The following is a 13,675-nucleotide window of genomic DNA, read 5'->3' as shown; positions in this document are numbered from 1 at the left end:
TTGTGTTCATTGTCATTGATGGATTTCATTGGGCGTTAGGTTAATTAAAACTATCCAAGAACACGTCCCTGTCTGATACCGAATCTACCTTGTGTTGGAATCGCGTAGATAAAGTGTAACATTTAACCAGCGGACATTCACTGAAAGGAACTTACAGTTACTTTCTGGCAGGTATGACGAATTACTGAGAGTAATGCACGTACTTCAGGAAACTGGAACATTAAAGCTTATGGACAAACACGAATGTGTCAATATCAACTGCAAGTCATTGAAAGTGCCCATTTGATCAAAGTTTGATGCAGACGCTAAGGTTTTTCGAAAAAACAGCACTGCTAATACGATTCAAAGCAGCAAATGTTTGAATTCAGCAACTGGAACGCTGAACGCTCTTCTTCCATCGAGTTACATGGTCGTTCCAGCTGCTTTTGTAATGAATTAAATCCGACTTCAATGACGGCGCATTTCACATTATAACAACGAGAACGAGCTGACATAACATTCAAGCAGTTGTTGGAAAACAGTTTAAGCCCTTCAAAGTGTCTGAATTGCCAGAGCAATCCAGGGTTGACTACAGGATCAATCAATCCGGTTTTGGACAGGAATGACAAGCTACTGGGTTCTGTTTTAATGATGTTCATTTTACAGCCACTACGGTATTGATTTGCGTTGACTTTGGCATCTGGTACAATTTCGTCAAGAGACGTAGGCAAGAGACACTCTCAGTGTATTTATTTTAATGTTTGGCGAACTAATAGATAACATGCATATATATAGATAAATTGTATACACACACAGACATACCCATCCATCCATCCATCCATCCATCCATACATACATACATACATACATACATACATACATACATACATACATACATACATACATACATACATACATACATACATACATACATACATACATACATACATACATACATACATACATACATACATACATATGTTTGATGTACATTTTACAAGAGCAGTTGAGGAAGGTTTGTACACTAATGTTTACTTCATCTCAACCTGGGACAATATTTATGCCAGTTTATATCAACTCAAAGTCCACAAAAACATAATTTTACTGTAGGGTTCTCATGATGTACGCATTACTGTGCTGCTATTTGCGACTGAGTGATCTCACGTTGTAAATTCTTATCGCTATGTAGATTAAGGCACTGTATAGCACAATTATCATTCGCAGCTTTTAATCCTCTTCAACACTGGTTTGTCACAAGCACTTGACATGGAAAGACCTATTTCACATCTCACAAAAATAGAAAGACCGTCTCCTTACAGCCTGCAGGTGTTGCTCTTTGGAGATGGCGATTTCACGGGGACATGGAAGTGTAGGGAGATTTGTACAAAAGCGGAATTGAAATAAATAGAAAACTAATTTACGCATGAAGAAAATGTGTTTGCAGAACTCTGTGAGCAGATCAAGGAACACTTGATTCCTTGTGTTAATTGAGAAAAAGAACATATTCCAGTAAAGAAATATGTTCTGCAGTGCAATCAGCTGAATGGCATCTCGAGGAGTCAAAAGTGGGCAGAATCTCTCCCACTAAATATTAAAAGCTTTTAACAACTCACGAAAGCTACGTATGGTTGACATGTGGTTGATGTTTGACAGAAGTTACCAATAGATGCTTGTAAATGTAAGTTTCAATACTGTCATTGATATTACTCGTATAAACACGTATTAAACGATTTTCACACTGCGTAAAATGTACATGTAGGATATTACATTTGTACAAACTTCAGACTGTACTTACACGTGTACAGTTATGCTCATCTGCATGTGCGTTAATGGCACAACTGACCATGTGGATTACATTCATATTCGTATAAATATGATGGAGCTATTGATGGAGACAGGTGCATGGCGAGGTGATAGTATGAAAGTTTCTCTTCAGTAAATATTAGGTTAGAGAGATAAGACATTAGTGCTAAGAAATAACCGATCTTCCGCAACAAAATCCTGGGGGCGTAAAAAGTAATTAGCAGTAACAATGATATGAACCGTACACAGTATTGATACCGGATGTTACCCTCCCCTACCGTGAGCAACCGAAATGCATGCTTGCACAATTTGCATTGAAAATTATTGCCAGACGCCCCACAGCTATACTCCTTGCCCTGTTTGTAAATAAGCCGGATTTCACCAAAACATTAAACACAAACAACGTCACATTACATAAGTTCCAGACTGCACCTGCCGTAAATATTTACACTGTTGTGAAAACCAGAAATACTAGGCAGGTGTAACCCGTCAAGGAGGCAAACACCCTACCTTCGTATGTCAATGAACGCAGTTGTACTCAACAGATGTCGAAATGTCTTGGCTCTTGCTCTATTGAATTGTAAATATTATTGTGAGTGAGTTTAGTTTTACGCCGCACTATTCCAGCTACATCGTGGCTGTCTGTAAATAAACGAGTCTGGACCAGACAATCCAATGGTCAACAACATGAGCATCGATCTGCAGAATTGGGAACCGATGACATGTTTCAACCAAGTCAGCGAGCCTGACCACCCAATCCCGTTAGTCGCCTCTTACGACAAGCATAGGAGGCCTATTCTACCCCTGACCTTGGTCTGTAAATATTATATATCAGCATTGTATCATTATGGTCATACGAGTAGATGAGAAACAGAGAGGTATTATGTAATGCATGTACATCGTTCGATGGAAATTGTGATGGGTGTGGGGTTGTCTGTCTGATGAAATAGGAGTGTGGCTGATTCTAAACGATAGAGGATGGTTGGGAGATGTGTAATTGATCTTCAGACGCCATGTTTTATATAACAACGACGTGGCTCGGTATACGGCAACACTCAAATTAATCAAGGTACAAAAGACCCCTATTGAAATTGTACTGTCCAGGGTTTAGAAAAGTGAAACGTTCTTCCATCTTGAGAAACCCTTTTCTAATGTTTAATTACAAATAATACAAGCATTTGGATTCTGATTGCTTTGTACATATTGTGCTGTTACCTCGATGAACGCGTGTGTCCTTTGTTCAAACACAACTAAACATGTATTCGGCCAGGCAAGCGTACGCTTTGGTCGCCAGGCTGCTTTGATCACCAGACTACCCTATAGTCACACTATGAAAAATAATAAAAAATCAACGGATTTTATCGTGTCTCATAAGATCAGCCTTGCACATGTGCTTTAACCAATATGCATCACAGTCTAAAAACAGCAATGCTGATTTGGAATCGGAAGCCAGGATTAAGATCTTGGCTTTTCCTAAATAAACATTCTCTCATTGTTAATCGGTGGAACTTACTTTGGAAACAGTTGTAAAAATAAGCATCGTTCCAACACAAATTATCTCCAGGGTAAAATCTACTTACAAAAATAATAGCTGATTAATATCTTAAAATTACGGATAACAAGAGCAATTGGAATGATAATAGTGTCCATCTTTCATATCGACATTAGCTAATGAGTCTCTATTGACAATTACATACATTTTATCTCTTTTGTATTAATTGTAGATGGCGTGCTATGACAATGACCGTTGTCATTTGATGCGTGGGAATGTAACAAGAGATTTGTCGATTACATGCTTGCATGCCATTGGATGATTTCTATTATTTCTATAGAAGTATATTTCTGCAGAACGATACGTTCAATGCGAATAAGCACTTCCAGCGTCGCTGGACTGATGAATATATACAGAATACGTTTATATGTTAGACTAGAAATAGCTGGGGTACTATTTCATGAATACCAGCTGCGGTTTTACGATCCGGTTAAAGTATATAGCGACTGGTACAGAAATATGTTCACCTACGCTGTTTAAATGCTGTGGCAATATCTGGCTTGAAGGTTCCTTGTTGAGTTTAATTTGAAGCCACACTTAGCAATATTCCAGAAATAGTAAGGCGGGTGTACGAACACTTAGCCACAAGACATCAAGATGCAATTTAAGACAAATCGTGACTTGTTTACGTCACGTGGTTGTGATCTTTTGCATGATGTCATTGTGTGACGTCATCAATGTAATGTTCTGGGTTTCCTTCAACTTAAGAAGGCTAAATGGCTAAGTTATCTCCTTCACACTATCTGCATTCGCCTCATTGTGTCCAACTGTTTTGACCATGGATGACTACCACATCGCCCTAAACATCTGAATGTTTAGGCTTCAGACCAAATAAGGTTAAACGTCGTTCTTAAGATTATTGCAATCATGTCGGCAAGAGCATGCATGCGTGTTTGCCTGCTTGTACTTGTCTTTATTTATAGTGTTTGCCTGCTGAGATATCATACCACAGTTAAACATGAATACCCTACTCAATAACAATATAATCTCACTTTGATCCGATCAGTCTGTATTTTATCATGTGAATGCCGAACACCGGGCAGTAAAAAGGTGCCATCTGTTAACGTTTTTTTTGGTATGATGAGTAGTTGAGTGAGTATAGCTTTACGCCGCCTTTGTAAAAATTCCAGTAATTTCAACCGGGGACACCAGAAATGGGCTTAAATCATTGTACCCGAGTGTGGAATCGAACCCGGGTCTTCAACATGATTAGGCAGGAGTGTTAACCACTAGGCTACTCCCACCGTCCTTCGTCTTTCGTCGACAGACACATTGATGCTTACATACAACACGCATCACCTTGAACTCAACGTTACCACTGACGTGGAATTCTCGTTATTGGTCACAAAAAAGTATCTGCACCCCAGTGCCTACAATTTGCGTGGTGTCGAAACATTCCTGCACGTACCAGCGTCTTTTTACAGTTCAGTATACGTAATATTACAAGGGGTGTTTGTTGCGATGAATAGGTTGACTGCTATCTTCTTCTAGCATGCTGTAGGTCAGAGTATAACTCGTCACGTAACTGCTTGTGTCTCGCTGTTTGTGTCTTGTTCATACCAGCTTGTGTTTGTCAAAGGGTATAACTTCTTGTGTCGAGATGGTCATAGAATGTCTGTTTGTGATGCTGGTCTTGTTAATAGTTGCTTGTGTTTTCTCGGTCAAAAGATATAACTTCTCGTGTCAAGTTGGTGGTAGGCATTTTAGCATAATCAAGAATATTACTTCCTGTATTTGAACGAGCGAAATGCCACTTTTGCTCAAGATTTGTCTGATTTGTCTGATCAGTGTTACAAACTGCGTAAGGCCTCAGTACGTCTTAAATCTGCAATCTATTAGTGACGAAAATTAATTCCGATACAATGGCTTTATCCGTGTCTTGTCAAGTTGACAGTTGACTTGCCATTGCATCTGTTTGTGGCGGCGCCTTCATATAACAGCATGTGCTTACATGTGCCTTTGCTCGAGCACCAGGAATTGTATAACTACTCCAAAGTGATGCAGAAATACTTGCATGTTGGATTCTTCTAGTGGAGATATCTTACGATTCTATATCTATGTTTGCCCGTTTCTTCGTGTTGATCAGTGAATAGAGTTAGATACTCGTACACACGCTCATTTGTACTAAGATGCCCAACGCATAGTTTTAATGATCTGTGTGTCTGTACAGTGTTGTTCAAATCATAGTGTTGTTTATGGAGTGAAGGTCAATGAATCGCGTTGTGTAGATCGATGCACAATGCTTCTTGTATATTTGCAGATCAATATGTAATGGTGTTTGTGTTCTGTTGGTCAATGTCGGTCAACTGAAAATGTTCTTGAGTCCAGCAGTTCATCTTATATCAACGTTCCTTGTATCATGATATTTATACTATCAATGGTGATAATGTTATGTGCACCATGTGGGTCAGTGGGTGGTGTTTCCGCCATGATGTCGTTTGAAGGATGGTGCAAGTCAGCGTGTATGTGTTTTGGTCAGTGTCGTGTAGGTCAATGTTTTATTGACGTACATGTAATTACATGTATTACTCTCTTGCTGGTCAATGGTCAACTGCCTGGCTTTTGACGTGTAGGTTAAAGTTCAACTGCTTTCTTTGTGTCGTGTTGGTCAATGTCCCATTGGCTAGCTTGTTTCGTGCATTTCACTATTCTGTTGACTGGCTTGTGTCATGCAGGTATACGTTCTGATGGCTAGATTGTGTCGTGTGGTCAATATTCATCTGACTAGCTTGCGTCGAGTTGGTCAATGTCCAACTGACTAGCTTGTGTCGTGTTGGTCAATATTCAAGTGACTGGTTTGTGTCGCATTGGTCAAAGTCCAGCTGACTAGCTTATGTCGTGTAGGTCAACATTCAGTTGACTAGCTTGTGCTCTGTCGATCGGCGTTCAACTGACCAGCATGTGTCCCGTTGGTCAATGTTCAAGTGAATGTCTCGTACCTTGTAGGTCAATGTTCAGCTGACTAGATTGCATTGTGTAGGCCAATGTTCAACTGAATATCTTTTATCTTTAGGTCAACGTACAGTTGACGAGTTTGTGTTGTGGAAGTCTACGTTCAACTGACAAGTTTGTGTCATGTAGGTCAATGGATAGTCATCAACTTGTGTCCTACATGATCTATACGTCTATAAAACTGCTGTTGACAAATCCCATACAGGCGAGTCATGATTAAACAGTACAGTGGAAACGGCGTCTTTACAGTAACACACGGTAATTGCAACAGCGCATACGGGAGTCGTGTCGATCTATCAGTGGCTACATATCTGACATCACGGTCACATCAGTCATACCGCTAGTATTGATATATGATTGATCGATGACGTGCATATTTCTATCTTAGGTGGGTTGGGTTTCCATCTTTAATCTGGACATTAGTGTCAGTGGCGTAGAAGAACATGCCCTTGCTGTTCCTATTGATCCTGCAATGCCCTACAGTCAACACCAATGCCAGTTTTGTACCACGTACCCAAACCGCCGCCACTCTAAAGATTACAGAGGCCCGTGTAGTAATTACGTTCCCCTGCTTTCACATCTGATAACCGAAACTAAACCTAACAAATACTAAAAATGGATGGTGTTTGTTTTGTCCTTTGGTATTAAAATGCCAAGTGAATAATGGTTCTGGGTAATAAATCGTTCTATGTGTTAAGAGAAGTGCTACAGATCAACATTTCGTTAGCATCTCCCTTCCATTATCCTCTAGTATGTCATCACATCGGGTGACACCCGCCCCATCATCGTCAGACGTTAAATCATGTTCTAAGGTTTGAACAGCTCAGCATCTTTATCTTTAATCAATAACGAACGTTTAAGATGTGTGTGGTGTGACGGCACGAAACTCTTAAGGAGCGTTGAGAAAGGTTAAACATCACTACCGACCTTTCCTACAAGTCTTGGAAACATTTACCTACGGCGTTGATCTCATGTTCTTAAATATCGCCAGTGCCACGAGCAATGACTGGGAAAGGACAACGTAGGTTGTTCCAGATGTCACGAGAATCCTTGTCCTCCTAGATTACGCAGTTTGCTTACAGAGTTGCGTACCTTTAGTTACTTTAACCTTTGGTGGTGGATTCCAATCCCTTGCAGTCAGAATTGTCACGATTTTGTGAGCACCAAACCCGTACTTAAGGCAAAGGTCTGAGACCTGTATCACTTACTTTCCTTTCGTCATTGAGCGCAGCTAGAATTGGAATTGGTCTTCAGGAACACATGATTGTCGTAAGAGGTGACTAACAAGATCGGGTGACTAACCGACCTAGTCGATGCATATCATCGTATCCCAGTTGCGTTGATCGAAGGTCATGCTATTGATCACAGGATTGTCTGGTCCAGATTCGATTTTTACCGACCCCGCCATATAGCTGGAATTGTGGTGAATGCGTCGTTTAACAAAAATAACAACCAGCCAACCAATCATTAGAGGACACACGGCGAGGACTGGAAACACTGTTGACCCGTCACTCACTGTGGACTCAGAGACTAGTTATGTGATGTGACGTGTTATAATGTGATATAAACACAACCACTGGTTCACATATAAAGATAGCTGCAGCAATTGAAAAGGCAACTACAGATTCATTGCCACGGGGTAGCAAAACAATTCTTGCTCGATAATCGACTTGTCGAGTTTATTACACGTCAGTATGAATATGACACGCTAGCAACTCAGGCGTGTTTGTTTAAAAACTCTCTTGAAAAGCATGGAACATGACATTGTAAGCTTTACCAAGACTGTATGCAGATGGAAATTCAGTACATCGAGAAGAGCGTCACGCGAAGATGAGCAATGCTTGAAGGTTTCGGAAATGACACTGGGATAATTCTGCCACAATGACACACCGCCTTCGCGAGTTAAGTTAATTGAGGTCTACATCATTGCTTGCATCAATGACAGTATATTAAATCATCACTGGTTTATTAGCGCTCCAGGTTCTTGTTCCAGGATCATAAAAGCCGCACAGAACCAAAGGGAATCCTTGTATCAGCTCGTATCATAACTAAGTTGGAATTAGCGTCTAGTGTCTAAAGTTGATTATTGATGAAGGTGACGAACAAATGTATCAAATTCAGGCGATTCTGTTGGATCGGGATTTTTGTGTAATAAATATGCCAAAAGAAACATGCATTTGTAATTGCTTGTTGGGTGCTATGGTATCGGTCTCTTGTGAAGATGGTAAGATTCATGTTGCAGTATATCAAAGCGATCCTTTAGTATGCAGATTCTCAGACTTGAACTACGTTGTTGAATCCCAGAAGCAGTGGCATGATGCTGACCAAACTACAAAGTAAGATTCAAACCAATGCTCAGGTACAATAAGGATTCAACAAGCCACTCACAAGTGTCCAATTATTTTTATATAATTTTTATCCTTCTTCAGACAGAACGTAATTGACGAAGTCTTTAAATGCTCTCAGTTCAAAACATATTTTTAAAACACGTTTTTTAAATTGATATATTTTTTGTTTGTTTTTGAGCATTCGGTATGCATCGCCTATTAGTGAAAATGTTAGCTCTTCATCCCAAACATCCAGGAGTTTGGAGAAGGAGGTCGGGGGTTCACGTGAATCATGACGTCCAAAGTGTAGGGGGAAATTCTCCACAGGGAAAGTTTTGTGAGAGTGAAGGGGTGGGGGTGGGGGTTTTGGCTGGGGGCGAGTCTGTATTCGCCGCTGCAGGTCCTTATGCTAAGATACATTGTGTTAAACATGTCTTTTTTATGTCCACCGTCGCGAAATAGCTTCACAGTTAACATAAGCAACGTAAACTCATACCTATCCCGTCGCTTTGAAAACTAGTATTCCCTCCCAGGCATTGAATAGTTTATAAATGACGCTTCCGATTATAAACTCACCACTCTATCTTGAAAGTGTGTCCAACCGATAGGCAACAAACCTATTGCATGTTTCAAAGCACGCAATCAATAGCCACCAACGTTAGCGGGATGGGAAAAAAGTTGGTTATGTAAATGTCCGCCACGCCAAGAGAACATTTCAACATAAACATACAGTAAGTGCGTGATCGGGACTGATGTGGTGCGAGGTACATCACTACAGTTACATCAGAACGTGTTACCGGGTTGTGGGAGGAGAGCCTACCACGGTGCTGCTCTTGGATTGTTAACACGTCAATAAAACCTTGAAGGGTTTCCTACTGATCGAAGATCATGTTTGAGGCAGTGAGTGGAATTTGATCCTGCGATCTGCGCGTTCTGGGATTCAGGATAGCTATTCTCGAAACGTTCGTAGCCCTTCGTGGCCATTCTTAGCGCATTGGTTACGATCACAGCTAAGAATTCTTAGGGTTACGAACGTTTCGAGAATAAGGCCCCTGATACGTGATACGTGACGTAACTCTTTAGAAGTATAAATTATGACGAGCACGAGATAGTAACAACTAGTCTCTGAAATAAACGTATTTTACAGAAGAAAAGGTTCACAGTTAAGAAATATAACACAATGAAAAGGAGCCCTTGGACTTTGCTCATTTTCAGTAGTTGTGGAAATTTCGACTTGTCAGATGTTCTAGACTTTCTTGGTTTTCTTGGATACATTTCCTTCAGAATCTGTATGACAGGCTAATAGTGATAGTGGCTGTCCAGTTACAGTAAATCAGCTACTCACATTCGCTCGCCTTATAAGTATTTCTGCCTTAAAACAATGCGTATGTATTAATACTGATGAGTTACATGATAAAGATACATGAGTCAATGAAGCAATGTATGTACTGTAAACTACCTTTATACCGAAGACACCTATAACGATGTGCTCGATTTATCGAACCATATATAGTTCCTACAGCTTATTGTATATTTTAGTCTAAAGGCAAATTAGGAATCTGTTATAACGAACCATAAGTAGTAGTTGTTACAACCGTGGGTTACTATACCCTTAAAATTATTCAGTCTGTAATCGACACTTCCATCGTAAAGATTTATGGAAAAACGGGAAAGCAAAATTCCATTATTTGTGAGTGAAAAGCGTTACTTCTTCACGTATTTCATGGTGATAGCGTGTTGAGCATTATGACCCAAAGCTATACAATCACTGGTTTTCTATCAGGATACATGTCTACAGGATACATGTGGACAGGATACATGTGGACAGGATACATGTGGACAGGATACGTGTGGACAGGATACTTGTGAATGATGTCGGACGTTTCAGTCAACACTGAGGTGCAGACTGCCTCCCTTAGTCATATCAGCATCCTATCATTATTAGGTGACAAATTCCAGGTTTACCCTGATGCGGGGACTTGTTGATTTGTTTGTTTTCAAACGAGATCAAACTTGTTCCGGGTTTCCTTCCAACCGCCCATTCCGTATATAACAGTAAGCTTTGGATCGGCTTTAATACAGATAGCTCACTCATCTTGTTGCAGGGTGGTTTGTTGAGTTTTAGGGGTAACACGTGACCAGGTAAATGGTAAACGTGGTTGAGAGTTAATCAGACATAATACATCACGTGTAAGAATTGTGACAAATAATACACGTCAATCCATGACCGACAATTTCTGATAGCAAGTGGTCTCAATACAGAAACGCATTTCACCCCACAGCACTAAATATACAGATAAGTGAACGCAACAACAACACATGGTGTGAATTGTTTTAGATTATTACTTTCAGCATGAGTCACATTCACATATTAATATACACGTATTCAAAACGCCAACGATGTATCGGCGCATGAAGCAGCTGTTGTCACAGATGAAGAAGTTCAAATATTGCCAACATTTGCGTTTGAAATGCACACGTAGACACTGTCAATTACAGTACGGAAAATGTCAATAAGTAACTAGAGACCGTGTTTGGTCGGACGATTATGTAACATACAAATATCAATTTCAAATGATGTCATATAACAGAATCATCGTGGTAATTTTCGATCGGAATCTTTAGTTTCTATGTCTTTTGAAAGTGCAACATTTATTTTGGAAACAGATTGACGTTCGACTAAAGCCAATAAAATATGAGAGAGAGAGAGAGAAATTTGCTGGAGGGAAAGGGGTAGAGATAGAGAGAGAGTCAGACTGACTGCACACTCAAAGGAATGAAATACTATGACATGTAAATATTTGGTTGAGACAACCCTTTACCGATGTGGTGATTATTTCTCCGGTTCAAACTAAACATCAATAATATTGTATGGAAAATGTTACATTGTTGAAGCTCACCTGATGAACATCTCAACGCCTGTCTGTTCCATATTGCGTTTAATCCCTTTCCACGATTGCTTCAACTTAAAAACCTGTCTCTGGTCAAGGGGAAGACGAGGGTCAATGACAACAGCTGTGGTAAATTCCTTTTCGCAGTTGCCCTTTTCAGCTGCCTTGTCATTACCCGAGTGTTGCGGTTTGGCCTGTCTGCACCCCATGTCTGACAGCAAGTCAAGAGAGATTGGCACTGCATATAAAACTCAATCCTTTAATGAAGAGAGATGTCACCGAAAACCGCCCATCGCCAGCGACAGATCCGTCTCACATACCAGGAAGGATTCTGATAAACAGATAGGATTAACTCGGAGGCCTTACACCATAGTACGTTCCGTTCGGTAGAAGATGTGTGGGCTACATGTGAGAGAAGACTGAGAGCCGTCCTTCAGATCATGCAGTCAGTCTTATATACACTGACTATGGAGCTAGCAACGCGAGACTCCGGGCAGCACTGTATTGATGAGTCTAGTGCGGTGGGCTGCCTGGCACGCCCGCTACTGCTGGAACAGTTCAGAAATGCCTCTGTTATCTACACCCTTCTCGCGGATTTAATTATTAAAGTACATCTCACACTGTCGATACCTTGTACCAATATCTACCGATAATATTAACGAGCTCCAAACATCACTGCACGAGTGTAGAGTAAATAGTCATTGTCAACATAGCCGACGCTTTACGTTTACAGCGCGTTAGGAAACAAACCAATAAGGTGAAGCAATGTGTAGACAAGGATGTCATCAGATTTTGCATTTTGTTTGAAACACTACCTTTAATCGGTTAACGTGAAAAAGTGTTATATTTAATAAGCATTCGTTTTGGCTATCACGTTTCCTTCAATTGTGGTATAAATAACTATTTCATTAGAATAGTTGATGTGGTATCAAGTACATTTGTAGCGAGATTCAATGAATCATTCATGAATAGTTTACAGAACGAGAAACCAATTCTCTGTTCGCATATACTCACACGCAGCAGGTTGTTCAACGCGACGAGCTATAATATTCAAAATCTTTCGTTCAGTAAACATCTCAACGTCAAATCATGACAGCGTAGGCTGTTAAGACATTGAACAGATCCAGAAGGTAATCTTCGAAGCTTCTCAGTCACTGACCATGAATTCATAATCAACAGATAGGATCTGTATTGTTGACTTCTTTATAAATTCAAGTGGACTTCTTTATAAATTCAGGTGATAATGGCTTCGGAGTTGGCTTATTAAATTGTGTAATGAATGCTACTGACACAATAGGCACTAACACGACAGTGTCCCAGTAATCCCACTCGCCGTTACAGCTGTCGTTTAAACTATTCACACCCCACGTCAGTTTCACTTGCATTACTGGCCATGCTGATAAGAATATTAGATCGATTGCATTAAATCAGATAATGTATCGTAGATCTTGTTAATGAAACTTCTGCCCTCATTAAACATGCATTAACAGCAATCGAAACCCCAGATACCTCACAATGTTGAAATAATTGGGGGTTACGATCTGTCTTCCCATTTAGGTGTATCATTGATTGATATCAGTGTGCTCGTAATAATGGTCATACCGTGTTAAAGGGGCATCGTTTTCATAACTATATACACTGCTAACTAAAGGGTGTCATGAATACGTTACCAGAGCTTAGATTTAGAGGTACGTCTGTTTGTGTCGGTTTTCATGAACAGTCAAGAAAGTATGTTAACGTTAGATTTAAACTGTTCCAGTGCCCTGAAAATCGATGTGTGGTACCTGCACAATATAGTGACAAAATGCATGGGTGAAATCTTGGTGTGTAAAATGAAAGGTACTTTCACATTGTAATTTAGCTGTATACGTTCAATCGCCAATTTTTTTGTATTGCATTGTCTTAATTGGAAATTAAGAAAGATATGCCAGTTTTATTTCTTCATACTGTGATGTTCTCGCTGGTTTACTGTCCTTCGCTGACAGGTGTTCATAGTTTACATGTATTGATCATATGATTAAACCTTGTTGCAGTCACGACACGATTGATATATTGCCGATGTGATTGTAAATGTCAACTCACTCACAAACAACATAGAACCATTCGAAGAGAATCTTAGGGTGGTGTTCAATAAGGAAGAATTGCGGGTTCGAGATGTTAGATTAGTTCCT

General features: G+C 40.1%; 1 protein-coding gene across 1 annotated transcript in view; it reads right to left on the bottom strand.

The window, feature by feature from the left end:
- LOC137293860 (neuroglobin-like) overlaps positions 1 to 11,974 on the bottom strand; it is a 66,497-nt gene extending 54,523 nt beyond the window's left edge. Inside the window, exon 1 of the mRNA XM_067824634.1 lies at positions 11,514 to 11,974. Coding sequence (XP_067680735.1) covers positions 11,514 to 11,713 — 200 coding nt within the window. The 5' untranslated portion in view covers positions 11,714 to 11,974. The remainder of the gene's footprint in view (positions 1 to 11,513) is intronic.
- Positions 11,975 to 13,675: the final 1,701 nt, after the last annotated feature.

This window comes from Haliotis asinina, chromosome 8 (genome assembly GCF_037392515.1).
Source record: "Haliotis asinina isolate JCU_RB_2024 chromosome 8, JCU_Hal_asi_v2, whole genome shotgun sequence".
NCBI classification, from domain to species: domain Eukaryota; kingdom Metazoa; phylum Mollusca; class Gastropoda; order Lepetellida; family Haliotidae; genus Haliotis; species Haliotis asinina.
The sequence above is the reverse complement of the archived record's forward strand: the minus strand, read 5'-3'. Positions and strand labels throughout refer to the sequence as shown.